Genomic DNA, 27,656 nt, shown 5'->3' on the forward strand with positions numbered 1-27,656 from the left:
CTGAGCTCAGACCTTGGCGATTCGAGTGTCTGAGGCCCAGAGCCAGCCCCGCCAGCCAGGCCAGACGAGGGGGAGGGGGAGGTGGCAGGGTGGGCACCAGGAAGCCGCTTCGGGGGCGGCTGGCCGGGGGGGGGGGGGGGCTGCCCGGGGGGGGCGCTGGGTGTGCAGCTTTGTTCTTCGGACCCGGCGGCTCCTTCCTGGGACGTCGCCGCGCTCCGGTCCTCAGCACCGGGCACAAGTGACCTCGGGACTGGGAGACCCCCACACGTGCCAGGGAGGCTGGGAGGGCCCCGACCGTCGGAATGGCCCGGGGCAAGGCTCATCCGCTCCGCCAGCCCCGGTCTCCCGCTCCGCGGGGCGCGGCGCGGTCTCCGCAGGCTCCGGCCCCGCCCGGAGGAATCCGGCGGCGCGGCCGCGGGTCCCAGGTGAGGCCCCCTGGAAAGCGCCCAGCGCGCGGCCCGGCGAGGGCGGGCATCTGGGGTGGGGACCGCCCCCCGGCCTCCGCCCGCCCGCACACCCTCGCCGCTCCGGGCGGCGGCGACGACGCTTTAAACAGAAAAAAAAAGAAAGAAAGAAAAAAAAAAAAAGAAAAAAAAAAAAACTCTCTCCCTGGCCCGGGGCCAGCGTCCCAGCCCCCCTCGCCGCAGCCGCGCCGCTCTCCAGCCGAGAAAACAACTGCTCACTGCTGCTGCGTCCGCCGCGCGCGCCCTTGCTGCCCCGCGGCCGCGGGACGGAGCCGGCCGGGGAGGCGCGCCGCGGGCGCCGCGGGCCTCGCTCCTCCTCTCCGCCGGCCTCGCCGCTGCGGCCTCCGCGCCGCGCCGGGCTGCGCCTTCCCTCCTCCTCCTCCCCCCGGGCCCCGGGCACTTTCTGGGCCCCGCGCAGCCCGGCCTCCATCTCGAGGTCGCCTCTCCGGTCCCCTCGCCCCCCGCCGCCCGCTCGCGCGCCACAGCCCAGGGCCCTCGGGCGCCGGGCCCCAAGCCCCGGCCCGTGCGCGCCCGCCGGGCTCCCGCGGCCCCGCATGCCCGGGCCGCCCGGGGCTGCCGGCGGCCCGGCTCCTGAGATGCGCGGGGCGGGGGCGGCGGGGCTGCTGGCGCTGCTGCTGCTGGCGCTGCCCGGCCCGGGCGGCGGGGCGGCGGGGGGGCCGGCGGGCGAGCGCGGCGCCGGCGGGGGCGGGGCGCTGGCCCGCGAGCGCTTCAAGGTGGTCTTTGCGCCCGTGATCTGCAAGCGGACCTGTCTCAAGGGCCAGTGCCGGGACAGTTGCCAGCAGGGCTCCAACATGACGCTCATCGGAGAGAACGGCCACAGCACCGACACGCTCACGGGCTCCGGCTTCCGCGTGGGTGAGGGCCGGGCCCCGGCTGGCGGGCGCGCGCGGGCGTGGACGGACAGACCCCGGGCCGGGATCTGCGGGACCCGTAGGAGCCAGGGGTCCAGGGGCGCAGAGCTGGGGCCCTGAGGCCTTGGAGGGGGGGAGTCTGGAGTCCTGGGGGCTCATGGAGGCCTGGACTTGGAAGTTGGACGACAGAACCGGGCTGGCCCAGGCGCCGAGAGGGAGGGTGCGGGGTGTGCTGGGGTGTGAGCTGAGGGCAGGAAGTCCCAAAGGGTACACACTCCCCCAATAACGCAGGCTTTGTAAAATGCCCACAGCCGGGCCTGCTGGGCAGACACCTGCCTCGGCTGGGACGGAGGAGCAAGGCCCCCTGGGAGTGAGGGAGTTAGGCACAGACGTGGAGGCCTAGGGAGTGGGGTCCCCAGCCCCCGCCTTTCCTGTACCACCCCAGGAGCGTCCAGCATCCCTGCTCTGAGGCCCTCCCCACTCAGCCCCCCCCCCCAGCATCTTTCTTCCGAAAGCCAGGCCTGGGGCTCAGCCCTGTGGGCCAGGCCGGGGGGAGGTGTCCCAGCAGTAATTACCCTCCTGGACAGGGTAATTAGACCGAGCCCAGGATGGCACCAGCGAAACAGCCCCTCTCGACACATTCCTGCACTCACAGACCCGAGGAACCCCCTCTTGTGGCTCCCGGTTCCCAGGAGCTGGGGGGGCGGTGTCTGTGCACGTGGGGGGCATGCAGAGCGGGGGGGGGGGCTGTGATTAAGTGCCTGTCTGTGTTGTCTCGGCTGCGTCTGCGAGGGCGCACATGGGCGTGTTTACATAGTGAGCCGGTGCCGGTGTCAGGATGCGTCTGTGTGTGTGTGACCAGATGGGGATGCGTGTGAGCGGGTGTGGGCCCAGCCTCCCAGGCCCCCTGGCCGTTCCTGCCAAGGCTGCTGTCTCCGTCCGTGCTGCCCACATCCCCCAGGCTCAGCGCCCAGGCCACAGTGGGCGGGTGTCACTGGGAGGTCACCCTCACCGCTGCGGGTGACTCACTGGGAGGCAGGAAGGAGAGGCCTCTGCCTCCCCCGGCCCAGGACACACCCCTCCTGCCCTGAGAGCCCTGGCCCCAAGAGGCCGGCCAGGATGGGCTGGGCCGGGCTGCTCTCCGCTTGACCCTGAAGGTCGAGCATGGCAGCTGTCCCTCTGGGGCCTCTCGTGTGTCCAGGAGAGCGGCACCCCCACCTTCCCACTCTGGGAAGCGAAGGCAGCCGAGAGCTCAGGTGTGAGTTTTTGTTTTTGTATTAAAGAGGTGTTTATTTGAAAGGCAGAGTTAGAGAGAGAGAGAGAGAGAGAGAGAGAGAGAGAGAGATCTTCCACCCGCTGATTCACTCCCCAAATGGCCACCACATCCGGGGCTGGGCCAGGCTGCAGCCAGGAGCCAGGAGCTCCATCCAGGTGTCCCACGTGGTGGTAGGGGGGCTCAGAGCACTTGGGCCAACCTCTGTTGCCTTCCCCGGTGGCCTTAGCAGGGAGCTGCGTCGGAAGTGGAGCAGCTGGGGCTTGAACCGGGGCTCCCATGGGATGCCGGCAGCTCAAGATGGCTGCTTAGCCCCCTGCGCCACAGTGCCGGCCCCCACCTAATCACTTCGCCATCCATTCCCTCTGCACGTTCTCTGGGACTCCTGGCTGAGGCGGACCTGGGCCTGCCCCTCCCAGGCACCCTTTGTAGTGGGGGAGGCTGCAACCAAGCCGGGTGCCAGGCAGGGCCAGGCCGAGGGTGGGCGCTCGGGAGCGGGGGCAGGGCTGGCTCCCTCCCCGGCGCAGCTGGGGCAGCACGGGTGAGATTTGACTCTGCGGAGCTGGGGGAAGGGGCACCCGGGGAGGAAGGAGTGGAGCCCTGGTGTGTGGGGTGCACATGGGGGAGAGAGGGGGCGGGGCCGGGGAAGGTTCTGGGCCGGGAAGAGCCTGGAATGTCTGAGCAGGGAGGCCGCGGTGAGCCGGGCTGTGCAGTGCCAGAGCTTTGCCTCAGGCCAGTTTCTCTGCAGAGGCTGGGACTGTGGACGGCCTGGGCCAGAGAGAGGGGCAGGAGCCAGCGAGGGGTCTGAGCGGGAGGCCCGCCCGAGCCGGGGAAGGAGGCCGAGGCCGTGGGGAGACCCAGCTCAGTCACGCCCCAGTGGTGACCCCGGGGCAGCGGGGGATGCTGACTTGTGGCCGTGGGAAAGGGGTCTGTACCTGGCAGGACTGAGGGGCGGGCTCCGGGGTGTCCAGGCAGAGGCAGGGAGGGAGCAGAAAACTGACCTAGGCAAGAGGAGGCGGAGGTGCCAGGGAGGAGTGGGCCCTTCGCCACCAACACAGCGCCCCCTGCGGACCCCACAGAGCAGAGGCCCCTCTCCCCAGCGGGCACCTGGCCTGCCCGCCTTGGGCCGTAGGGTGTTGGGAATCCAGACTGCACGGTTCCTCTGGAGAGATGTGTGGTCAAAACCAGCTCCCCGCGGAGTTGGGCAGGGAGGCGGGGCGGCCGTGGGCGAGGGTCGGCCTGGGCCCTGACCCCCCTCCCCTCCGCAGTGGTGTGCCCCGTGGTCAAAACCAGCTCCCCGCGGAGTTGGGCAGGGAGGCGGGGCAGCCATGGGCGAGGGTCGGCCTGGGCCCTGACCCCCCTCCCCTCCGCAGTGGTGTGCCCCGTGGTCAAAACCAGCTCCCCAGGGAGTTGGGCAGGGAGGAGGGGCAGCGTGGGCGAGGGTCGGCCTGGGCCCTGACCCCCCTCCCCTCCGCAGTGGTGTGCCCCCTGCCCTGCATGAATGGCGGGCAGTGCTCCTCCCGCAACCAGTGCCTGTGTCCGCCGGACTTCACCGGGCGCTTCTGTCAGGTGCCCGCCGGAGGAGCCAGCGGGGCCAGCGGCGGCGCAGGTCCCGCGCTGGGCCGAGCCGGGGCCCTGTCTACAGGCGCGCTGCCGCCCCTGGCTCCGGAGGGCGAGTCTGTGGCCAGCAAGCACGCCATCTACGCCGTCCAGGTGATCGCCGACCCTCCCGGGCCGGGGGAGGGGCCCCCTGCCCAGCATGCAGCCTTCCTGGTGCCCCTGGGGCCGGGACAGATCTCAGCGGAAGGTACCAGGCGACGGGCAAACCCGGGGAGGCCGAGGTGGGCGGGCATCAGGGCGGCCGGGCCCGGGCGAGGGGCGCGGGGCAGCCCTGAGGCCACCGCGCCCCGCCCCCCAGTGCAGGCCCCGCCCCCCGTGGTGAACGTTCGCGTCCACCACCCGCCCGAGGCCTCGGTGCAGGTGCACCGCATCGAGGGGTCCAACGCCGAGGGCCCGGCCCCCTCCCAGCACCTGCTGCCGCACCCCAAGCCCCCGCACCCCCGCCCACCCACCCAGAAGCCCCTGGGCCGCTGCTTCCAAGACACGCTGCCCAAGCAGCCTGTGAGTGACGCGCATGCGACCGGCCCTTTGGGCCTCTTGGGGTGGCCCTGCAGGCTGGAGGGCGGGGAGGGGTGCGAGCCTCGGGGTGAAGGTGGCTCTGTGACCCCTCCCCCCACGCCCATCCCCCCGCCAGTGTGGCAGCAACCCCCTCCCCGGCCTCACCAAGCAAGAGGACTGCTGTGGCAGCATCGGCACCGCCTGGGGCCAGAGCAAGTGCCACAAGTGCCCCCAGCTGCAGTGTGAGTGCCCGGGGCCCCCCCACGCCCCGCCCTCAGTGCGGGTCCCCAGCCCAGCGCCCACCAGGCTCCTCTGTGTGCTCTGCCCCCACCCCCGTGCCCTCCCTTGCCCCCAGCTGCAGTGTGAGTGCCCGGGCTCAGCGGGCGCCCCCCATGCCCCGCCCTCAGTGCGGGTCCCCAGCCCAGCGCCCACCAGGCTCCTCTGTGTGCTCTGCCCCCACCCCCCCATGCCCTCCCTTTCCCCCAGCTGCAGTGTGAGTGCCCGGGCTCAGTGGGCGCCCCCCACGCCCCACCCTCAGTGCGAGTCCCCAGCCCAGCGCCCACCAGGCTCCTCTGTGTGCTCTGCCCCCACCCCCCCATGCCCTCCCTTTCCTGCCACAGGCCCCCAATGTCCACCCCCTAAACCACCCCCATCCTCTCCTCTCTCTGCAGACACAGGGGTGCAGAAGCCAGGGCCTGTCCGTGGGGAGGTGGGCACTGACTGCCCCCAGGGCTATAAGAGGCTGAACAGCACCCACTGCCAGGGTACGGCCAGCAGCAGGCCCGGTGGGAGGGGCAGGTCACTGGGGGTGGTCCCAGGGTGGCCGAGGGGGGGCTGGGGGCTGGGGCTGGACCCTGTGGTTCTGGGAGCACTTTACTGCCGCCTGTGGCCGTGGGATACAGGGACCCAACCCCCACCCCCAGACATCAACGAGTGCGCGATGCCCGGCATGTGTCGCCATGGTGACTGCCTCAACAACCCTGGCTCCTACCGCTGCGTCTGCCCGCCCGGCCACAGCCTGGGCCCCTCCCGCACACAGTGCATTGGTGAGACCGCGGGGGGCACAGGGCCCTGGGAAGTCACAGGCATGTGGGGGGGGGCTCTAAGCAGCAAGGGTCGGAGGTCACAAGAGATGCGAGTGGGGGCAAAGGCAAGGCCCAGAGCAGACGGGGTGCAGGGCATGTGGGGTCAGGGAGTCTCTGGCGTCAAGGTCACGGAGACCTTGAGCTTGACGAGGAGGGGGCGGGGACAAAGTCCAGGGCAGTTAGAATCGGGGTTCAGCGCGATTAGGGCCACAGAGGATTCTGGGATCATGGGACATTAGGGTCACAGGGGGTCAGGGGCCACATGTGGATGGAAGGCTGCCTAGGCCTGACGTGCGAGGTCTGGAGCAGTGGGCAGAGGTGCCCACACCCCCTCTGCCCCTGCAGCGGACAAGCCGGAGGAGAAGAGCTTGTGTTTCCGCCTGGTGAGCCCGGAGCACCAGTGTCAGCACCCACTGACCACGCGCCTCACCCGCCAGCTGTGCTGCTGCAGCGTGGGCAAGGCCTGGGGCGCGCGGTGCCAGCGCTGCCCAGCAGATGGCACTGGTGAGCCGGGGCGGGGCGGGGCGGGGCGGGGCTGGGGGCCGCTACCCCTGCCGCACCTGGGCGGCGCTCACCTGGGGGGCTCTCTCGTCTTCACCGCAGCTGCCTTCAAGGAGATCTGCCCAGCTGGGAAGGGGTACCACATCCTCACCTCCCACCAGACACTCACCATTCAGGGCGAAAGCGACTTTTCTCTTTTCCTGCACCCTGATGGGCCACCCAAGCCCCAGCAGCCCCCTGAGAGCCCCAGCCGGGCGCCGCCACCTGAGGACGCAGATGAAGAGAGAGGTCGGGCCTGACCCGTCCTGTTCCCTGACCCGTGCCGAACCCCCAAGCCTGCGCTTTGGCCCAGAACTTTAACCCCGAGCTGTAACCTCCTATGCCTTGATGGCTAACCCAGGGACCTTGCTCAACCATCGCTCCTTAGGCCTGGTCCTCTGGGCACTGAGCAAACTCACCCTAGCCCAGGGTCCAACCCCTGACCTCTGAGCCAGAGGCATGATTACTGCCCTCCTAGCCTAACCCCAAAGACCCGGCCGCTGACCCCCGACGGTCTCCTTCCACCCACCCAATGCTTACCTGCCCTCTTCCCTTTCAGGGGTGACCACCGACTCAGTGAGTATGGCGGCCCAGGCGGTGGGGGTCGGGGAGAGAGGGAGGCAGGGAGACACGGAGGCCTCACGCTGTTGTCACCGCAGCCAGTAAGCGAGGAGCGCGCCCTGCTGCAGAGCCACCCCACGGCCACCACCACCCCCGCCCGGCCCTACCCTGGTGAGCCAGGGCCGCAGGGGGCAGCCCTCGGGAGGGGCCGTGGGCGGGGTTCACAGCCCAGGGGCTGGGGGCGCCACGGCTCTCGCCAGGGAGACGCAGGCCCCCTCCCCCGCACTGACGCGCCGCCTCCCGCAGAGCTCATCTCGCGCCCCTCGCCACCCACCATGCGCTGGTTCCTGCTGGACCTGCCCCCATCCCGCAGTGCGGTGGAGATTGCTCCGACCCAGGTCACAGGTAAGGCCCGCCCGGCGGGGCCACGCCCTGCTGAAGCCACGCCCCTGCCCTCTCCCGCATCCAGCCTAGGGCAGAGGCACGGGCCGCCGGGAGCCGATGCGGGGCGGGCAGTAGGGAGCTTGGGGTCGCCGAGGGCATTCATTCATTCATTCATGCACTCGGTCATTCAGCCAGCCACGTGCTGGGCGCTGAGAGGTGCTGGGGATGCAGGTAGAAGCTTGGAGATGAGAGAGATCAATGAGGAAGCAGTTTGTCTCCTTCATCCATCAGAGAAGAGGGGAGCACTCTGGGCGCTAGATGATGAGTAGGGCAAGGAGAGGCTTCAGCCTGCAGGAGGTCCAAGGGGCGGCCATGGCGCGAGTCCGGGGGCTTCGGCAACATTTCCTAGCTCCCACGGCACAATCCCCGTGCCAGGCTGGCTGTGCCGCTGTACCGCAGGAAATGGCATTTGCCCCTCTCACGTTCTGGGGAGTGAGCGTTGCTAGGTCCTTTTCCTGGTGAGGTCCCCCCAGGTCACCCAGCTGAACCAGAGTCAAGCCTTCCGCGCGTGCGTGTGTGTGTGCATGTGTGTGTGCGTGTGTGTGTGTGTGTGCTGCCACCCTGGCTGCAATTCTAGACGTGTATGCAGGCTCAGGTGCAAAGCGGCTGCCCTGGGACTCTGGGAGCGTGGGGGCGGCCTGGGGAGGAGGCGTGGACAGGAAGTCCAGGGAGAGAGGCAGGCTGGGAGAAGAGAGGGCACCAGTGGCCTGGTGCGCTGGGGGTGGGGCAGAGTTCAGCATCCCAGCCTGGTCTGCATGATTGAATGGGGGGATGGGGTGCTGGGGATGAAACTGGAGGTTGTGGGGGGATCAAAAAGAGGGAGGTGCAGGAGGCAGGGAGGCCCGGGCTTGGGGACAGAGACAGTGCGGGCGGTTCCTGCATCTGCTCACCTGTGCACACCTGTGAAACCAGCCCCTGCCTGCCTCCAGAGGGGAGGTGCTCAGCCAGTCTGGAGGAGGGGCCCGGCCCCTGGCGCGGGGTCATAGAGGGATGGAGGATGGGGGGTTGGAGAGTGGGGTCTCAGAGCCCCTTTGGGTAGGGGGAGCACCGAGGAGACCGGGTTTGGTTTGAGGTGACTGGGGTCAGGCCTTGGAGTAAGTGGGGATCCGAGTGCAGTCCTGCCGTCCTAGTTTGGGGCCATCTGGGTGCTGATAGTGGGGGCTGTCTGGGATGGAGATGTAGGACACCCCAGGACTGGGTAAGAGCAGGCAGGAAACTGCGCATGATGGGGGCTCAGGCCTGGGGCCTGGGGTCCGCCCTGCGCAGATGGGGAGGGGGTGCTGCGCGCGCAGCCCCTGACCCGGCCCCGCCCGCAGAGACTGACGAGTGCCGGCTGAACCAGAACATCTGTGGCCACGGGGAGTGCGTCCCCGGCCCCTCGGACTACTCCTGCCACTGCAACCCGGGCTACCGGTCGCACCCACAGCACCGCTACTGCGTGGGTGAGCGCGGGGCGGGCGGCCCGGGCGGGGCGGGGGGCGGACCTCGCGGGCGCGCGCCTCTGATGTCTGTCTGTCTGCGCGCGTGCCCCTCAGACGTGAACGAGTGCGAGGCGGAGCCGTGCGGTCCCGGCAGGGGCACCTGCCTGAACACCGGCGGCTCCTACAACTGCCATTGCAACCGCGGCTACCGCCTGCATGTGGGCGCCGGGGGCCGCTCATGCGTGGGTGAGCGCGCACGGGGCGGGCGGCGCGGGGCGGGCGGCGGGGCCCCCTCCGGCGGCCGCCGGGTGATCGCCCCCGCCGCTCCCCGCACCCCCAGACCTGAACGAGTGCGCCAAGCCCCACCTGTGCGGCGACGGCGGCTTCTGCATCAACTTCCCCGGTCACTACAAGTGCAACTGTTACCCCGGCTACCGGCTCAAAGCGTCGCGGCCGCCGGTGTGCGAAGGTGGGGCTCCCCCCCCACCGGCCCTGGTTGCCCCTCGACCTGGGGCGGGGGCGGCGAGCCTGCGCTCCCGTCTGGGCCCGGCTCTGGGCCTCTCAGAGGCGGGCGTGTGGGAGCCCAGAGAGCGGGGTTCGCCTTGTTGACTTGGGGGCTCCCGGGCCGGCCACGTGGTCCCCAGACGGTGCCCCCCCATTCTCCTCCTTCCCCCTCTTTCCCTCCCCCCTCTCCTATGCAGACATCGACGAGTGCAGGGACCCTAGCACCTGCCCGGATGGCAAATGCGAGAACAAACCCGGGAGCTACAAGTGCATTGCCTGTCAGCCCGGCTACCGCAGCCAAGGAGGCGGGGCCTGCCGCGGTGAGGGCGGGGCCCGGGCCTCCAAGGCGGGGAAGGGCGGGGGTCGGCCCCGGGCGGAGGAGATCGCCACGAGCCGATCCCGAAGCGAGCTGTCTCCGCCGCAGACGTGGACGAGTGCGCCGCGGGCAGCCCCTGCTCGCCCGGCTGGTGTGAAAACCTCCCCGGCTCTTTCCGGTGCACCTGCGCCCAGGGCTACGCGCCCGCGCCTGACGGCCGCAGTTGCGTGGGTGAGCGACCGCGCCCTCATGCCGCGTGCACTGAGCCCCGGGGGTGGGTCACGCTCTGTAGAAAGTGGGTGATCTCTGAAACGGGTGGGTGGAAGCTGGCTAATCCACGCCCTCCCTTCCCCGGTCCTGATTCGGTGGCTCAAATCCCACGTGGGACTGACCTTAGGGGGCGGGGCTTGAGGCTAGATAGGAAAGAATGGGGGAGCCTCGGTGGTCCCTCCCTGCACCCACGTTTGTTATGCAGGAGGTGGCCTGGAGGCGGGATTCAGAGACAATACTGGGCCCCGGGCTGCGGGCCTGGATGCAGCTGGGGTCTCCCTGGAAACGCTGGCCCCTGGGGAGGAGGGTGGCCTGGGTTAAAGGCTCAGGAGGAGTTAGCCGACCAGTGACAGGGGCAGGATGACGGCTGTGGCCTCAGGATGGCCAGGGGATAGAATGATGTTAGAGAAACGCCAGGCCAAATTGCCTGGGCTGTTGGCTGGGTGTCAAGGTGGAGGAGCAAAGGGAGTAATGAGCGGCAGGTTTCCTGTTTGCTGGGATGGAGAGCAGGCGTGGAGGATGTGGGGGGCCAGGGCTGACCAGGGCAGCTAGCCGTGCCGAGGCTCCGCTGGGCCAGGAACTGGGACCATGCAAGAGGGAGACGCTGGTGTGGGGGCCGACTGTGCCTCTGAGGAGAGGCCGTGGCTAGGCAGGGGTCTGGGGCAGGACCTGCTCCCCCCTCCAGCCCATGTCTCTGCCCCAAGGGACGTGTCGGGGTGGCCAGTTCCTTCATTCATGAGCAGGGACATGTTTCTGGGAGGACCAAGGTACAGGGAAGCTGTCCGTTTAGGGCGCAGGCGCCGTGGCAGCTGAGGGGCAGGCTGGCTGGGTGAGCAGTGAGAGCAGGTGGGCTGTCAGTCCCGGCCCAGGGACCCTGGTGGCGCCCCGTGGGGCAGGGTGAGGGCCCCGGCACTTCTCAGCTCAGCTGGCCTCAGCGCAGCTGCTCCAGGTGACGGGCAGGCGTGGGAGAGCAGCAGAGATGCGAGGTGACGCCCAGGCCGGCCCCGACCCCCGCTGTGCCCTGCAGACGTGGACGAGTGTGAGGCCGGGGACGTGTGTGACAGCGGCATCTGCACCAACACCCCGGGCTCCTTCCAGTGCCAGTGCCTCTCTGGCTACCATCTGTCCAGGGACCGGAGCCGCTGCGAGGGTGAGGGCGTCTCAGAGCTGGGGTGCTGGCCTGCCCTGGGGCATGGGGGTGGTGTGGGAGCGAGCCAGGGCTCCGGGGGGCAGCCGGGCAGCCTCGGGCCACGCCTGGGCTCAGGCCCTGAGCTTCGCCACCCTCTCTGCCCCTTGCAGACATCGACGAGTGTGACTTCCCTGTGGCCTGCATCGGGGGTGACTGCATTAACACCAACGGCTCCTACCGATGTCTCTGCCCCCAGGGCCATCGGCTGGTGGGCGGCAGGAAGTGCCAAGGTGTGGGGCCGTGCGGGGAGCAGCGATCCCCGGACACGCTGTGGCTGGCTGGCTCTGCAGCTGTCCATGTGCTCAGTCTCCTTCCATTTCACCGAACAACGGTGATGATGAGTTAGCACCGTGCGCGGTGCCAGGCGCTCCGGGAAGCTTTCTCTCTTTTTTAAAGATTTGTTTATTTGAAAGAGTTAGAGAGAGAGGTAGAGAGAGAGAGAGAGAGAGGTCTTCCATCTGCTGGTTCACTCCCCAGATGGCTGCAGAGGCCAGAATGAACCAATCTGAAGCCAGGAGCCAGGAGCTTCTTCTGGGTCTCCCATGCGGGTGCAGGGGCCCAAGGACCCTTGCCGTCTTCTACTGCTGTCCCAGGTGCATTAGCAGGGATCTGGGTCAGAAGTGGAGCCGCTGGGACTCAATTCAGCATCCATTATGGGATGCCGGTGCTGCAGGGGGCAGCGTCGCCGCCACGCCTCAGCGCCGGTCCCTCTGGGAAGCCGTGTACAGGCACTAGTGTGTTTAACCCGACGGCTCAGCCAGACACGCCTTCCTCTGGCGGGAGGCTCCCAGCACCTCCTAGGGGCAGGTTTTGAGCTACGGAGCGAGTGTGCAGCGACGGTTCGACGGTTCGGAGGAACCTGACTCCGACAGTTCAGGGTGAGGCGGCGGCTGCTGAGTTGGGGCGTGAGGATGGGTAGGGGTTCCCAGGCAGACAGAGGCACAGGATGGCGCCTCATGCCCGGCAGGGCGGTCACTCCAAGTCCTGGGGGAGCCGGCCGCAGGTGCTCCTGGGCCCGCTGGGAAGAGCCAGGCTTTCTGTCTGTCCCCAGCGGGGGCCGCTGCAGGTTTTGTGCGGGTGGCACTGGTGGGTGTGCACACCCCCCCATCCCCGAGGCCAGACACCAGGGGCGGAGCTTCCTGTTGTGTGCGCTTTGAAGTCAGGGTGCAAATTCAGGCTCTGAGCCTGTGTGCTGCCCGAGGGCGCACGGCCCAGGGAGCCAGGGCCGGGTGTCCGTGTGCGCCACGTTTGCCCCCTGCTTCCTGCAAACCTCGCTCTCCCCAGACATAGATGAGTGCAGCCAGGACCCGGGCCTGTGCCTGCCTCACGGCGCCTGCGAGAACCTGCAGGGCTCCTACGTTTGCGTCTGCGACGAGGGCTTCACCCCCACCCAGGACCAGCATGGCTGCGAGGGTGAGTGTCCGCCCAGCACCCCCCACCTCGGGAAGACAGCTCCCCTGAGGGCAGCTGGGCGGGGAAAAGGGTCCAGGAAAGCAGGAGACAGATCGCTTCGGCATGGGCAGCCTGGTGAGGGCGGCGGGCGGCCTCGAGCAGCCCTGAGCGCCCACCGCCCCCAGAGCTGGAGCAGCCGCGCCACAAGAAGGAATGCTACCTGAACTTCGACGACACCGTGTTCTGCGACAGCGTCCTGGCCACCAACGTCACCCAGCAGGAGTGCTGCTGCTCGCTGGGGGCCGGCTGGGGCGACCACTGCGAAATCTACCCCTGCCCAGTCTACAGCTCAGGTCAGCAGCCGCGCGGGCCGCTCTCCCGGGCGAGGGGCGGCTGCGAGAGGAGGCGGAGGGCGCGGGCCCGAGCCCCACGCCCCGAGCGCTGCTGCCTCCTCCCCTGCCCACGGCCGCGCTCTCCCCGCAGCCGAGTTCCACAGCCTCTGCCCGGACGGAAAGGGCTACACCCAGGACAACAACATCGTCAACTACGGCATCCCGGCGCACCGAGGTAAGCCCCGCCCCCGCAGAGATCGGCCCGCCTTTCCTGTAAGCCCCGCCCCGGCCCTCGGAGAGCCGGGCCCCACCCCCGCGGAGATCCGAACCGAGCCTTCCCTGTAAGCCACGCCCCTCGGAGAGCCGGGCGCCCTCCCCGCCCCCTCAGAGATTCGGACCCCGCCCCGCGGAGATTCGGGCCCCACCCTTCCCCGTAAGCCCCGCCCCGCCCCTCGGAGATCCGGACCCGGCCTCCCCTAAGCTCCGCCCCGCGGATCCGGGCCCCGCCCTTCCCTGTAAGCCCCGCCCTGCACGCGCACGGCGCCGCGCGGAAAGCCCCCTCCCGCGCACGGCCGGGCCCAAAGCCGCGCGGCGCGGGGCTGCGCGCCCACCGCCCGACACCCCACAGACATCGACGAGTGCGTGCTTTTCGGCGCGGAGATCTGCAAGGAGGGCAAGTGCGTGAACACGCAGCCGGGCTACGAGTGCTACTGCAAGCAGGGCTTCTACTACGACGGGAACCTGCTGGAGTGCGTGGGTGAGCGCGGCGGAGAGGCGCGCGCAGCCGCCCCCACGGCGGCCTGCCGCTGCCGCCCGCGCCCCTCCCCGCACGCTGCCGCCCGCGCCCTCGCCCTGCTCCCCAGCGCTGCCACCCGCGCCCCTCGACCCGCTCCCCAGCGCTGCCGCCCGCGCCCCTCGTCCTGCTCCCCAGCGCTGCCGCCCGCGCCCTCGTCCTGCTCCCCAGCGCTGCCACCCGCGCCCTCGCCCTGCTCCCCAGCGCTGCCGCCCGCGCCCCTCGCCCTGCTCCCCAGCGCTGCCGCCCGCGCCCCTCGACCCGCTCCCCAGCGCTGCCGCCCGCGCCCCTCCCCGCACGCTGCCGCCCGCGCCCTCGTCCTGCTCCCCAGCGCTGCCGCCCGCGCCCTCGCCCTGCTCCCCAGCGCTGCCACCCTCTCCTGCCCCTCCCCCAGACGTGGACGAGTGCCTGGACGAGTCCAACTGCCGGAACGGAGTGTGCGAGAACACGCGTGGCGGCTACCGCTGCGCCTGCACGCCGCCCGCCGAGTACAGCCCGGCGCAGCGCCAGTGCCTGAGCCCCGAGGAGATGGGTAAGGCTCGGGCCGTTCAGCCGGGGCGGGGAAGGGGCGCGGGGCCCGGCCGAGGTGCGACCGCCGCCCCCACCCTTGCCCTCGCCGCCCCTAGACGTGGACGAGTGCCAGGACCCGGCGGCCTGCCGCCCTGGCCGCTGCGTCAATCTGCCGGGCTCCTACCGCTGCGAGTGCCGCCCGCCCTGGGTGCCCGGGCCCTCCGCCCGCGACTGCCAGCTCCCCGAGAGCCCGGCCGGTGAGGGCGAGGGGCGCGCGCGGACCCCCGGACGCCGTCTCCGCGCAAGTGGGCGGGGCGGAGGCGTTGGTGCCCGCCTCGGGCGCCTCCCTGACGCGCGCCCCTGCCCGCAGAGCGCGCCCCGGAGCGGCGCGACGTGTGCTGGGGCCAGCGCGGAGACGACGGCATGTGTGCAGGGCCCCTGGCCGGGCCCGCCCTCACCTTCGACGACTGCTGCTGCCGCCAGGGCCGCGGCTGGGGTGCCCAGTGCCGCCCGTGCCCGCCGCGCGGCGCAGGTGAGCCGGCGCGGGGTGCGGCGGGGCGCCGGGGCGGGAATCAGGGTCCTGGCGTCGCTGAATGCCCCTGCCCCCTCCCAGGGCCCCAGTGCCCGACGTCGCAGAGTGAGAGCAACTCCTTCTGGGACACGAGCCCCCTGCTGCTCGGGAAGACGCCGCGAGGTGGGTGGCGCGGAGAGGAGGGGGCGGCGGCGGGCCCCCACCCCCCACGCTGGCTCGGGGTGGCGCTCAGACCCCTGTTTGCCCGGCGGTCGCAGACGAGGACAGCTCGGAAGAGGACTCGGACGAATGCCGCTGCGTGAGCGGCCGCTGCGTCCCGCGGCCCGGCGGCGCCGTGTGCGAGTGTCCTGGCGGCTTCCAGCTCGATGCCTCCCGGGCGCGCTGCGTGGGTGAGCGGGTGGGCGTGCGGGCACGGCGGCCCCCGGCTAGACGCCTCCCGGGCGCGCAGCGTGGGTGAGCGGGCGGGCGGGCACGGCGGCCCGGGCTCGACGCCTCCCGGGCGCGCTGCGTGGGTGAGCGGGTGGGCGGGCGAGCACAGCGGCCCCGGCTCGACGCCTCCCGGGCGCGCAGCGTGGGTGAGCGGGCGGGCGGGCACGGCGGCCCGGGCTCGACGCCTCCCGGGCGCGCTGCGTGGGTGAGCGGGCGGGCACGGCGGCCCCCGGCCGGGCCGGACCGAGGCAAGGCCGTGTCGCCCCTCGCCCATCCCCGCAGACATCGACGAGTGCCGAGAGCTGAACCAGCGCGGGCTGCTGTGCAAGAGCGAGCGCTGCGTGAACACCAGCGGCTCCTTCCGCTGCGTCTGCAAAGCCGGCTTCGCCCGCAGCCGCCCGCACGGGGCCTGCGTGCCCCAGCGCCGCCGCTGACGCCGCCCTCGGCCCCCGCCGCGGCCATCGCCAGTGGGTTCACGTCGACCTCTCGCTCCTGCCCAGCTCGGGACTGGGGCCCAGGGGCCTTCGGGGGCCCGCAAGACCCCTTCCCACCCCCGGAGACCCGAGGGCTCTGCCCGCTTCACTGTGGATGCTGGGGGCCCCGGGGCGCTGCCAGCCTTCCTCCCGGGGGGCGTTCCTAGAAGCTGATCCATCAGGCCGTGCCTCTTAATCCACCCTTGGCTTTCCAAGCAAATTGGAGTCTGCGGGCGGCGGCTCCCGGGTGCGCAGCGTCGCCCCCAGCCGCCACAGAGCCCGGGACGGGGAGTGTGAAATAGAATTTATTGTGGCTGATTCTGTACACGGCGAGATGCGCCGGGCCGGGCCGCCGGGCTCACATGGTTTGTACAATAAATACACGCGCGGGCGCGCCCGCGGCTCAGTCCAGCTTCCGCGCCCCCAGCTTCAGGGGGCCCTTGGAGTTCTTCTTCTCGGCGCGGCGGGCCTCCATCTCCCGCCGCCGCTCCTCGCGCTTTTTCCGGGCCAGCTCAGCCTTCGCCTGCCCTGGGGGCGGGGAGCAGAGGGTGGTGCAGGTTGGGGGGTGCACGGGGGTCCCCCCAGCAGGGCCCGCAGGGGTCAGCCCTCGGGGTGGGTGGGCGGGCGGCACTTACGGCTCTCGGCTTCCAGGCCCTCCCAGCTGTCGCCCCACGAGTCCGGCCTGGGCTAAAAAGGAAGTGCGGGCCGTTGTGGGGACTCCCGGCATCCCGCACCCAGGCTGCCCCTCCCAGGGCTCTCGGGACGCGTACCTGGGCACTGGGCCGGGCAGACAGGGCAGCAAAGGGGTCGCCCTTGTCGTTGGCCTCCGGGCCGCCCCAGTTGTATTCGCTGGCCAGGCGCGTGCCCTCCGGCTGCTCCCAGGAGCCCTCGGCTTCCCAGCTGCTCCAGTCTGCCTCAGGGGGTCTGTGGGCTGGGGCGCTGGCCTGGAGTGCGGAGAAGCAAGTGGCCCCGGGCGGGCGGCAGACCCCACCACCACCATATACACCCCCGCCTGAGCCAGCTCACCTGCACACACACACACACCCCGCCGGAGCCAGCTCACCTGCACACACACACACCCGCCTGAGCCAGCTCACCTGCACACACACACACACACACACCCCCGCCTGAGCCAGCTCACCTGCACACACACACACCCGCCTGAGCCAGCTCACCTGCACACACACACACACACCCCCGCCTGAGCCAGCTCACCTGCACACACACACACACACACCCCGCCTGAGCCAGCTCACCTGCGCACACACACACACACACACCCCGCCGGAGCCAGCTCACCTGCACACACACACACACACACACACACACACCCCGCCGGAGCCAGCTCACCTGCACACACACACACACACCCCGCCGGAGCCAGCTCACCTGCACACACACACACACCCCACCTGAGCCAGCTCACCTGCACACACACACACACCCCTGCCTGAGCCAGCTCACCTGCACACACACACACACACACCTGCCTGAGCCAGCTCACCTGCACACACACACACACACACACCCGCCTGAGCCAGCTCACCTGCACACACACACACACCCCACCTGAGCCAGCTCACCTGCACACACACACACACACACACACCCGCCTGAGCCAGCTCACCTGCACACACACACACACACCCCCGCCTGAGCCAGCTCACCTGCACACACACACACACACACACACACGCATGTGCACTCACCTGCCCAGCGCCGCCCAGGCTGACGCGGCCTCCGCTCCTGCAGTCCTGGGCCGGCACGGTCTCGGGCTCCTGCTGTGGTGAGGAGGAAGACGTGACCCCTGAGCCCCCACATCCCCCCCCCCCCCGACCCGGAAGCTGGGCGTGGGCGTGACCCTTTACCCTTTTGCCTTCTTCCGCTCTGCTTCTCAGGCGCACAGGTGGACTCCTGCCTGCCCTCACCCCCTTCTGGGGCTCCCTGCCTTCTCCACAGGGCCAGCGGCACCTGGCCCCACCCCCACCCCCACCCCCACCCCCCGTCAGCCTCATTCCATCCTCAGCCCTCCTCCAAGCGGGCCTGGGAGTGGCTTCTCCTGGGTGGGCCCAGAGCAGGTGGCGAGGGACACAGCAGCAGCCCAGCGAGTGTCCCGACCCTGGGTGCGTCTCGTCCCCCACCCCGCTCCTGGGCGGTCCCTGGAGTTGGGCTCGACAGCTGGCTTTGCCCCATGACAGCCATTCCAGGAGGCCAGCTGCCAGAGGTGCCCTGCAGGTGGCAAGGACCGGACCCCTGCCGGGCCCCACATGACGCTCGGCCTGACCCGTGCCGGGCCCCACGTGACACCCTCCACCCCGCCCCCCGCTTTTTAAAAACATTTATTTGATGCAGCCGGTGCTGTGGGGTGGAAGGCTAAGCCTCTGCCTGTTTGCCAGCATCCCATAGCTGCTCCACCTCCAGTCCAGCTCCCTGCTAATGACCTGGCATGGCCCGAGTCCTTGGCCTTCTGCTCCTGGCTTCAGCCTGGCCCAGCCCCCACCTCTGTGGCCATTTAGGGGGTGAACCAGCGGATGGAAGATTCTCCTCTGTCTTTAAATAAATAAATAAATCTCTAACAACAATTTTATTTGAAAGGCAGGGAGACAGAGTTCACCTCCCAAATGCCAGCAGCAGCCGGGGTTGGGCCAGGCCAGAACCAGGAGCTGGGACTCCATCTGGCTCTCCCCGTGGGGGGCAGGGACCCGAGACTGGGCCAGCACTTGCTGCCCCAGGGTGCACACCAGAACTCTAGGCAGGCACCGCAGCACGGGACGCAGACACGCCGGGCGGCCGCTTAGCCGGGCCCCAGAGGCCCCTCAGCCCCACTCACCTCCAAGCTGCCCCAGTCTTCATCGTCCCATCTGTCGGCAGCACTGCCGTCCTCGGCCGTGTCCCTGTCCTCCTCCTGTGCCTCCCAGCGGCCTGAGCTGGCGGGGCTGGCGGGGCTGGCCGGGCCGGGGGTGGGGGCTGGGCTGGGCTGACCTGGGGAGCAGAGACTCACTGGGCTCCCAGAGGTGCTGGGGAGGGGGCACCAAGGAAGGGGGCGGGTCCGACCCCATGTCCTGTGCCCATCACCACCTCCCCAGGGGGAGCCAGGCAAGCGGGGCTCCGGGTGCTGCACCTGCCCCTCCCCGGACCGCACGCAGCTAGGCTGGGACTCACCCTCCGGCGCGGGTCCCTGGGGCGCACTGGTCTCCGCGGAGGCAGCCGTGGGGTGTGCGCGGATCAGCTTGGAGGTGAGCGAGGAGACCCCAGTCACGGCCCAGCCCGCCCAGCTGGCTGCGGCGCCTCCCACCCCGGGGCTGGAGGCTGCGTGGACGTCCTTCTCTGGGCAGTGGCGGGAGAGAGGCAGGTGTGGGCACCTCCGGCTCCACGGGGGGCGCGGCAGCCCCTCCCTCTCGTCCCGGGGCGGGGCGGGGGAGAACCTGACCATGGGCACTCACCCACTTCTGCCAGCTGGGAAGGGTCCTCGGACACAGACTCCAGCTTGGACAGGAAGCTTCGAATGGCTTTGAAGGCCTGTGGGGAGCCAGGCCCAGGGCTGGGCTGGTCCTAGCTGTCCTAAGGCAGCCAGCTAGGACCCAGGTGCCCCGGCCCCAGCCCAGCCGCGCCTCACCTGGTCCCGCACAGATCTCTCGGGGTCCACGGTGAGGCCACAGAGCACAGGCAGGATCTTGTGGGCGCAGTCGTTCACCGAGTAGAGGTTGTGGGTGGCAGCAAAGCCCAGCACACCGGCGACCCGGGATGGCGCAAATGGGTCCTTAGTGGCCCGGCTGAAGGCGGAGGTGAGGACCCTGTGTCTGGTCTGGGGCGGGGCAGGGGAGAGGGCTCCTGGGTAGAGGGTCCAGTGGGGGCCCACAGCTGCCAGCCCCGGCTTCCCACAGCAGGGGCCTACGGGGCTCCCAGTTCTGAGAAGCGCGGGCTCATCACTAACAGCCTAATGGAATAGCCAAGCTACAGCTCTGGATCTAGCCTCCTCCAAGGTCACTGGGCGCCATGCTGCCCAGGGCAACAAGGCCAGCAGCTGCTGGGCCTCCCTTGCACCTTCCCTGCCCAGCTGACCTGTCTGGGCACAGCAGACATGTGAGTGATGAGCCCTGGCTGTGGGGACGCCCACGGGCCTGGGCTGGGGTCTCGGATCTACACCCTACTGGCTGTGTACCCGCGCAGCCACCTCCGGGACCTGGACCGGGGCTAACAGTGCGCCGGTCCTAGGTCTCCGGGGAGACCAGCCCCCACCCTGACCCCAGGCTAACAGTGCACAGGTCCCAGGTCTCTGGGGTGACACCCGACCCGGGGCTAACAGTGAGTGAGTCCCAGGTCTCAGGGGAGACCAGCCCCCTCCCCCCCAACCCGGGGCTAACAGTGCGCAGGTCCCAGGTCTCGGGAGACCAGCCCCCCACCCTGACCCGGGGCTAACAGTGCGCAGGTCCCAGGTCTCGGGGAGACCAGCCCCCCCCCCCTTTCCCGCCACGGCCCCCGCAGCCGCAGGACGCTCACGGCGGCACTGAGGTAGGAGCCGATCTTGCCCAGGCAGACCGTGGTGTTGCAGCGGATGGGGCCCTGCTCGTCCTTGGCCTGCAGCCGCGCGAAGTGCTTCATCAGCTCCACGTTGAGGTTGCTCTCGGTCAGCTTCGGAGCCAGGAGCAGCATGGACTGCCGGCAGAGGGCGCGGTGGGAGCGGGGCGCGCACGCAGGCCAAGAGCCGGGGCCAGAACATGCCCGGGGACCCTGAGGTGGCCGCGGTGGCCTTGGGCACCGAACAGAGCCGCCTGACCCTCCAAACCACCCCCACCCCGGCCCCACCCCACACCCGCGTCGCCGCTCCCCTCGCACCCCCCCACTTCCCTCCCCCGCCCTTGGCGCCCTCACCCCCCCAGCTGGGGCCGAGGCCGCCCCCACGCGGCTACACCTGGCGTAGCAGTTTGAGGCCCCCGAGGTCCCCCTCCCCCGTGGCCGGCCGCTCCCCTCACTGCGTCCCGTCGGGACCCTGGAGCCGGTTTCAGGCCTCCTTCAACGCCGGCAAGCCCAGGGGTGCAACCTCCAGCCCCCACTCGCCAGCCGCCCACGGGGGACACCCAGCCTCCTCTCACGGAGTGGCTACTCAGCCGTCCAACCGCCCGGGCCAGGAGCCCCAGAGCAAACGGCACCGGCTCCCCTCCCTCCACCTGCAGCCAGCCCCGGCCACGGCTCAGCGGGGCCACCACAGCCCTGGGCCGTGTCCTCTGCCCTGACGGGCCACTCTCCACCCAGCCACGGCCCTGCTCTAGTCAGGAGGACCCAGGGTGTGTGCCAGGCCCCCCACGCCCTGCACGAGACCCCAGCCCCCAACCCAGTACCCCCTCGGCCACGCTACCCTTGCTGCTACTCCCGCACTCCAGGCCGCCCCAGCCTCAGGGCTTTGCGCGTGCGCCCCTAGCGCAGGGAGGCCGTTCCGGTTTCCTGGGGCTCACTGGTCTCCTTTCCCTAGGGAGCCCCCTTCAGCAGGGTCTCCCTCGACCCTTGTTTGCTTTGCTTTATTTTTATTTGAAAGGCAGAAAGAGATGAAGAGAGAGAGGAGTATCTGCCGTTCACCCTCAAACGCCTGCACCAGCCGGCTGGGCGAGGCGGAAGCCGGCGCCAGGGCCTCCATCGGGCTCCCCTGTGGGCAGTAGTGAGCGCGCACCAGCAGGAAGCTGGGACCACACCAGGCTCGCCGCGGGAGGCGCAGACGTCCTCCGGGCACCTCAACTGCCGAGCGCCCAGCCCGTGCCCTGCTCTGGAAACGGCTCACCCTCCCCGCCCTCCTCCTCCCTCCCCGCCATTCCCTCCCTCCTCACCCTCCTCCTCCCTCCTTGCCCTCCTCCTCCTCCCCACCCTCCTCCCCACCCTCCTTGCCCTCCTCCTCACCCTCCCCTCCCTCCCCCTCCTAGCCCTCCTCCCCACCCTCCTCACCCTCCCCTCCCTCCCCCTCCTAGCCCTCCTCCCCTCCCTCCTCCTCCCCCTCCCCTCCCTCCCCCTCCTCGCCCTCCTCCCCACCCTCCTCCTCACCCTCCTCCTCCTCCTCGCCCTCCTCCACACCCTCAGCTGCTGGGCTGCCCCCGTAGCCTGGCCCGCGTGGACACACCTGCCCCTTCCACAGCCTGCTCCGACACACAGGCCGGACTCGAGGCCTCCGAGGCCTGGGCTGAGCCCCCTCCGGGCCCAGCCACACCCACCTTGACCGTCTGCTCCCGGATGGCGGGGTTGGTGTCCAGGAAGCCGTGGACGACGTGGGGAAAGATCTGGGTGTTGACCGTCGCCTCATCGAGGTACTGGATGAACTGTTCCATCTGTGGCCCAGGGTCGGGTGGGAGAACTGGTCAAACCCTCCCGTCCCCCGAAGCCACGGGGCCACTCTCAGCAGGCACTGGCCGGCCAGGTCAGCCTCCTGGGTCCCCTGCCTCAGGCCCGTGTGGAGAGCAGGGGCCACTGGGAAGAGCCAGGGCCCGGGAGCCGCAAGGCTGGCTCCTGGGCCTCTCAGGCGCCACCTGCACTGGCCCCTCAGAGCCTGCACTGGCCCTGACAGGGATGTGTCCACGCGCAGCTGGACGGGGCCTGGGAGCCACCAGGGAGCCACGCCCTGGGTCACAGGGGTCCCCAGTCTAAAGCCCATCAGTCTGATGCTCCCGGCAGAGACCGGACCCCCACTCTAAGTGCAGGAGTCCCCGGGCCAGGAGCTGGGGGCACCCGGGCCTTGCAGCCTGGCAGGGCGTCCCCCGGCTGCCAAACAGCCCCGCGACAGCTCCGCTCCCGGTCCTCACGAGTGCACACATGGGGGGGGGCGGGGCAGCTCCCCAGGACCCACCTGCTGCAGGAGGCGGATGCGCATGGCGCGGTCGGGGGACGAGAACATCTTGACCAGCACGGGCACGATCTGCTGCCGGTACTCCTCGGCCTTCAGGCGCTCGCCCACCTGCAGGGGAGAGGCCCAGCCCCGCCCCTGAGCCCCGCCCCAGCTTCCCGCGCTGCCTGCTGGCTGGGGGGCACGCCCTCGGCAGCTCCTCCATCTCCGGGCTCCTCTCTCTGGGTGAGGGCCCCAGCACGGGGCTCAGGAGAGCTGGGTGCTGGGTGGTCGGGGGGAGGGGAGGAGGGTGGTGGCAGCTGACCCCTGGGCCCTGGGGCAGGGCGGATGGGTCACTCCAGGGGGTCTGTTCTGGGCAACGGGAGGGAGGCTGAGGGTTCTGGGACAAGGGTCTGGGGTTGGAGGCCCAGGGCCTCCCTCCCCAAGGGAATACATCTCCATAGACGGTTGGGCACCCTGGCTTCAGCCACTGGGAGGCAGCGAGGAGCCCCTCGCCCTGCGGGCTGGGGTCGACCCGCACCAGGCTGCCCAGCCCCAGGCCGTGTCTCTGGCAGCTGAGCCGCGCCAGGTCAGCTCCTGCCCCACGGCTCCGCTGGCCCGAGCGTCCCGCTCCCCTCCCCACGCACCTTGAAGAGGGGCGTAAGGACCACAGCCCCGGCGCTGCCGAACTCGAAGGCCGTGAGCAGCTGCGGCAGCACCCTGTGCCGGCAGAAGGCCTCGGGGAAGGCGTCCAGGCTCTGGCTCAGCTCTTGGAAGAACTTGTGCTTCTCGGCCGGCTCTTTGATCTGGCGGAGCGAGGACAGCGGGGGAAGAGGCCGGTCCGGCAGCGCCGGGGCTAGGCCTGCGGGGCCCGGGCCCCCTCTCCCAGAGCTAGGCCTGTGGGGCCTGGGGCCCCGTCTCCCAGAGCTAGGCCTGCGGGGCTGGCGCCCCGTCTCCCAGAGCTAGGCCTGTGGGGCCCGGGGCCCGTCTCCCAGAGCTAGGCCTGCGGGGCCCGGGCCCCCTCTCCCAGAGCTAGGCCTGCGGGGCCCGGGGCCCCTCTCCCAGAGCTAGGCCTGCGGGGCCCGCGCTCCATCTCCCAGAGCTAGGCCTGCGGGGCCCGGGCCCCCTCTCCCAGAGCTAGGCCTGCGGGGCCCGGGCCCTCTCTCCCAGACTTGCTGCGCCCGCCTGGGCAAGCTCCCGTCTCTGCCAAGTAGGACGGCGGCTCGCCCGCTCCACTGGCCCAGCCGAGGACTCAGCCGAAAGAGGCGCGTGCGAGCTGCTGGCGTGGGGACGGCACGCGGCACGGCTGGGCCAGCCCCTCGGGAGGTGCGGCTGGCCAGGGAGCCCTTCAGCCACCCCAGGACGCCTACCGGGAACCCACTGCAAGGATGCCAAAACTGACGCTGGAGGAGGTGGAGGAGCTCACCTGGTTTCCCGGCCCTGGCCAGGCTGGCGCCCCCCAGGACTCGAGGCTGGGCCCCCCCCAGGGACTGCAAGCTGAGCACCGCAGGGACTCCCCCCGGGAATGCAGACCCAGCCCCCAGGGACTCCCCCCAGGACTGCAGACCCAGCCCCCAGGGACTCCCCCCAGGACTGCAGACCCAGCCCCCAGGGACTCCTCCCAGGACTGCAGGCTGGGCCCCTGGGGCCCCAGGCTGGGCGGAGTTCGTGGCCGAGGGAGCAGTGGCGTTTACCCCAGAGCGGGTGGTCCTGCAGAGCCACGGCTCGGTGGTTTCCTGCAGCCCCCACCTCTGTCTGAGGCCGGAGCCCCCACTCACGCTTTCTCAGCACAGGAGTGACCGCGAAAGCCTCAGATCCACCTCCCCCTGCTTTATGAGTAGAAGCCAAGGCACAGAGAGGGCAAGGAGCTTGTCCAGAGCCGCACAGCAAGGAAGCACCAGGCAGGGCTGACCCGGGGCACTGCTGCACGGAGCCTTTCCGAGAGGCCGGCACTCCCCAGCCACAGAGCAGGCGGCTGAGGGCCAAGGTCAGAAGCCCAGAACGGCCAGGCAGGGACCGCAACCCAGCCCACAGTCCCTGTACAGCCTCCCCCACAGCCACTTCTTGGCCCAGGAGCAGCAACCTCCGGCGGGGGACAAGGAGGACCTGCGTGGCCCTGCAGCGGCTCTGACCACAGGGTTCGGGGGCCAAGACCCAGGGAGAGGCTACACCATGTCCAGGGCACACACCAGGAGTCACAGCTGCCCCCGACCGGAAGCGGGGCCCCTGCTCTCCCACGGCTCCCTGGGAGCCGGCCAGAGTCAGCCGCCTTCCTGCTGCGGAGTCTGAGCAGGGCAGCCTGGCACGGCCAGCCGTGTGCGGACAGCTTCACGGATCCAGGTGCCCGCGGCGCTCGCCCCGCCCGGGAGGCCCAGGGGCCACTGGCTAAAGCCTCCCCCTCCCCCACGTCAGGACAGGGACTCCATCCCATCCAGGTGGAGGTGCCCCCGCACACAGCAACACAGTGGGGCATAGAGCAGGACCTGCCTCTCCGCACCCGGCAACAGCGCTGCGGGCCAGCGGGACCACGGCTCTCCACGTCACAGCTACGGAAACTGAGGCCGGGGCTAAGCGGACGGCTCCCCCCAGGCCCGCACCTTCAGGTCCTTCAAAGCACCCCGCCTTGGCTGTCGTTGCGCGTACCCGGAGGGGGGGGGGCACCGGATTCCTCTCCCACACCGAGGCCTTGTTCACTCAGGCCCTGTTCACTCCTCGCCAGATCCTGGGGCAGGGACCTGGGTCTCTCCTCCCCGCCCGGCATGGAGGGCTGTCCCGTCCGTGAGCGGAGCCCGCGGAGCTGCTGGAACAGCAGGAACCAGCGGGCACCGGAGCTGGGAGCGGGCACCGCATGGCCGGCCGGGCGCAGATTCAGCCAAGCGCAGGGAAAACCCTCGGAGGATGGCCGCAGCGAACGGCACCGTGGGGCCGGAGCTCTGGCCCGGCGGGTTAGCTGCTGCCTGGGCCACCAGCGCCCGTCCCGGAGCACGGGTGGGTCACTGTGCTTCCCAGCCAGCTCCCTGCTAACGCGCCTGGGAAAGCAGCGAAAGACGGCCCCAGTCCCGGCCCTGCACCCACAGGGAGCCCCGGACGCAAGGCCCGGCCCCATCTGGGGAGAGAACCAGGACACGGAAGACAGCTTTCTGTCTCCTTCCCTCTGTCACTCTGCCTTTCAACTGGACGAGTAAGCATTTTTCTAAAAGCTGCATCTACAGCAAACGCATACGGACTTTTTTGGGCCGTGATTTCTCAAACAGCAGGGCGTAACAGCTGCTTACGGCCGTCCACGTAGTATTGAGCCCAGGAAAAGAGACGCGCGTGGGTTCGGTGAAAGTCCTATGCCGTTGCCAGAAGGGACTCACTCGCGCATCCGTGGGCGCTGATACCCCGGGGTGTGGGGCGGGCTCTGGCCCCACTCCGGTGGATACTAAGGCACGGTCTGTGCCGACCCCTTCCTCGCCAGGCGCGCGTCAGCCAGGGGAAGCCACACGCGGGCGAGAGCAGGCGCCAGGGCTGGACGCCCGCCGGCAGCCCAGGCTCGTCTCGAGGGTCTGCCCATAGGAGACCCCGGCCGAGGAACGCAGGCCCGCGGGGGCGGGGGGCCCACCTGAATCTCCTCCAGGAAGAGGTTGGTCTCCACAAAGCGGTTGTCCATGAAGCCGCCGGGCGCCCGGCAGTTCTGCAGGAAGCGGGCTGGGTTGGGGCGCAGCTTGGGGTTGGCGCCCACCAGCTCGCAGTAGTGGGGCACGAGCGACTTGGGGATCTGCACGGGAAGGGCCGGCCGTCAGCGCGGGGGTAGCTGGCTCCCAGAGGCTGGGCGGGACAGCCAGGGGCCACCCACTTACCTTCCCAGGATTCCGCAGGGCGGCCGCCCGGGGCAGGGGCCCGTTGAAGACCTCCCAGATGAGGCAGCCCAAGCGCCACATGTCTGCCGACCTGTGCCAGGGACCCAGAACTGCCAGGGACGCCAGGGCGCCAGGCCCATTCGACAGATGAACCAAGTGAGGGGCCTACCCCTGGTCCCCGAGTCTGCAAACTCAGAGCCACCCACTCACAGCCCTGCCCGACCACCCTGAAGACCCTGGGAGCAGGGAGTGGCCCCACTGGGGGACTGGTTCCCTCCGTGGCCGGGCAGCAGGGGACAGGCGGCTGCTCGCCAGTCTCGGGGTCCAGAAGGGGACAGAACAGGGCACCCACCACTTCTCTGTGGCCACTCTGCCGCTGGGGTCGGCCAGCTCCGGGGGGTCATACTGCTCGAGCTCCGGGACCCCCTTCCGCGGAGGGCCCCCGCCGTCGCCCTGGGCCGAGTACATGTAGTCCAGGCCCCCGAGCTTCCACTCTCCGGCTCGGTCCACGAACACGGCCGCCATGCACACATTGTTGTGGATAAGGCTACAGTCGTTGACCAGGAAGCTGAGGGCTTTCTGGGGGCAGAAGGAGCCATCACGGCCCAGAAGCCGGGCCCCCGGCCCAGCTCGCCCCGCCGCCCCCACCTACCACGATCTGGTGCAGGCCCCAGGACAGCTCCGGCTCCTTCGGGCCCCCCGCCTCCGCGCCGGCCTTGAGGTGCGTTGCCAGCGGGGTCACGGGCTCCGTCACCACGTGGAAGCATTTCTCTGTCTGCGGAGGGGGACACGGGGTCTCAGGGCGGGGAGGGAGGGGCCCGGTGGAGGCGGCAAATCTGCGGGTGCTGGGGGTACCTCCAGCCCATCGATGTAGGCCAGGATGTTGGGGTGCCGCAGAGTTTTGAGGCGCTTGAAGGCAGCTCTAGCCACTTGGGTCTGCTCCTCCGAGCCGGGCTTCACGTCATACACGAAGATGGACACCGGGCTGCCCGTGGCCTGGGGGAGAACACGGCCGTGAGCGGCGGGACCCGGGGCCGCCCGCTAAGGGAGGGCCCCCAGCTTCGGCGCCCCAAGAGAGGGCCAGGGGCCTGGGCTCTCGGCCCGCAGGGGCGCGCTCCGGTGCGCCCGTCGGTCCCTCAGCCCTCCCGCCCGCCACGTCGGCACTGCCCGGCCCTCTCCGCGGCCCGCGGCCCCAGAGGCTCTCGCCGCCACGTCAGGCCGGGCGCGACGCAGCGGAGCCGGCGGCACGGGCTAGGCGAGGCCGAGGTCGGCCGCGGCCTGCGGAGCGCGGCCGCGCTCACCTTCTTACGGCCGCGGTGCAGAACCCAGGGTCCCGGCGGGCCGCCTTCGGGGGGCTCCGGGCTGAGTTCGAAAGGGAAGTCCCGGACCGGGTCCCGGGCAAAGAACCACATCGTCTCCGCCGCCGCCGCGGGCTCCGGGTCCGCCGCTCCGGGTCCTCCGGCCGCCCGAGCCGGGGCGGGGCGGCCGGGGGCG

General features: G+C 70.2%; 2 protein-coding genes across 4 annotated transcripts; one reads left to right on the forward strand and one right to left on the reverse strand.

The window, feature by feature from the left end:
* The first annotated feature begins 553 nt into the window (after nucleotides 1-553).
* On the forward strand, nucleotides 554-15,929 carry LTBP3 (latent transforming growth factor beta binding protein 3). Of its 2 annotated transcripts, XM_070068578.1 has the most exons (28): nucleotides 558-1,340; nucleotides 4,087-4,416; nucleotides 4,528-4,730; nucleotides 4,864-4,969; nucleotides 5,399-5,491; nucleotides 5,651-5,773; nucleotides 6,158-6,316; nucleotides 6,416-6,601; nucleotides 6,912-6,928; nucleotides 7,012-7,084; nucleotides 7,220-7,318; nucleotides 8,674-8,799; nucleotides 8,893-9,024; nucleotides 9,119-9,247; nucleotides 9,480-9,602; nucleotides 9,707-9,829; nucleotides 10,896-11,018; nucleotides 11,168-11,287; nucleotides 12,342-12,470; nucleotides 12,635-12,802; nucleotides 12,933-13,016; nucleotides 13,410-13,538; nucleotides 13,969-14,106; nucleotides 14,201-14,341; nucleotides 14,455-14,616; nucleotides 14,698-14,778; nucleotides 14,874-15,005; nucleotides 15,328-15,929. In XM_070068578.1, exons 1-28 carry the CDS (start codon nucleotides 1,019-1,021, stop codon nucleotides 15,477-15,479), a joined length of 3,903 nt encoding a protein of 1,300 aa, XP_069924679.1. In that variant the 5' UTR covers nucleotides 558-1,018; the 3' UTR covers nucleotides 15,480-15,929. The 2 variants fall into 2 exon arrangements, with proteins under 2 accessions (XP_069924682.1, XP_069924679.1); XM_070068581.1 differs by lacking the exon at nucleotides 14,201-14,341 and having other exon boundaries at nucleotides 554-1,340.
* On the reverse strand, nucleotides 15,811-27,656 carry SCYL1 (SCY1 like pseudokinase 1). Of its 2 annotated transcripts, none has more exons than XM_070068595.1 (18): nucleotides 27,464-27,656; nucleotides 27,018-27,158; nucleotides 26,815-26,937; nucleotides 26,515-26,741; nucleotides 26,163-26,253; nucleotides 25,925-26,080; nucleotides 22,968-23,126; nucleotides 22,345-22,452; nucleotides 21,716-21,829; nucleotides 20,019-20,174; nucleotides 19,135-19,323; nucleotides 18,962-19,037; nucleotides 18,681-18,845; nucleotides 18,349-18,500; nucleotides 17,228-17,296; nucleotides 16,289-16,462; nucleotides 16,154-16,205; nucleotides 15,811-16,046 (listed from the first exon to the last, which is right to left on the reverse strand). In XM_070068595.1, exons 1-18 carry the CDS (start codon nucleotides 27,572-27,574, stop codon nucleotides 15,922-15,924), a joined length of 2,388 nt encoding a protein of 795 aa, XP_069924696.1. In that variant the 5' UTR covers nucleotides 27,575-27,656; the 3' UTR covers nucleotides 15,811-15,921. The 2 variants fall into 2 exon arrangements, with proteins under 2 accessions (XP_069924696.1, XP_069924692.1); XM_070068591.1 differs by having other exon boundaries at nucleotides 17,228-17,299.

The sequence above is a fragment of the Oryctolagus cuniculus genome, chromosome 1, assembly GCF_964237555.1.
Source record: "Oryctolagus cuniculus chromosome 1, mOryCun1.1, whole genome shotgun sequence".
NCBI lineage: Eukaryota > Metazoa > Chordata > Mammalia > Lagomorpha > Leporidae > Oryctolagus > Oryctolagus cuniculus.

What these genes read in the sequence shown, in the direction of transcription:
- LTBP3 (XM_070068578.1), top strand. Translation starts at nt 1,019, where the DNA reads ATGCCCGGGCCGCCCGGGGCTGCCGGCGGCCCGGCTCCTGAGATGCGC. An exon ending in GAACAGCACCCACTGCCAGG is followed by an intron (nt 5,492 to 5,650) that starts GTACGGCCAGCA and finishes CCCCACCCCCAG; the next exon opens with ACATCAACGAGTGCGCGATG. An exon ending in CCCCGCCCGGCCCTACCCTG is followed by an intron (nt 7,085 to 7,219) that starts GTGAGCCAGGGC and finishes CGCCTCCCGCAG; the next exon opens with AGCTCATCTCGCGCCCCTCG.
- SCYL1 (XM_070068591.1), bottom strand. Translation starts at nt 27,574, where the DNA reads ATGTGGTTCTTTGCCCGGGACCCGGTCCGGGACTTCCCTTTCGAACTC. An exon ending in GCTCCTACCTCAGTGCCGCC is followed by an intron (nt 19,324 to 20,018) that starts GTGAGCGTCCTG and finishes GCCCCGCCCCAG; the next exon opens with ACCAGACACAGGGTCCTCAC. An exon ending in GGGCCTGGAAGCCGAGAGCC is followed by an intron (nt 16,047 to 16,153) that starts GTAAGTGCCGCC and finishes CCCCGCCCCCAG; the next exon opens with GGCAGGCGAAGGCTGAGCTG.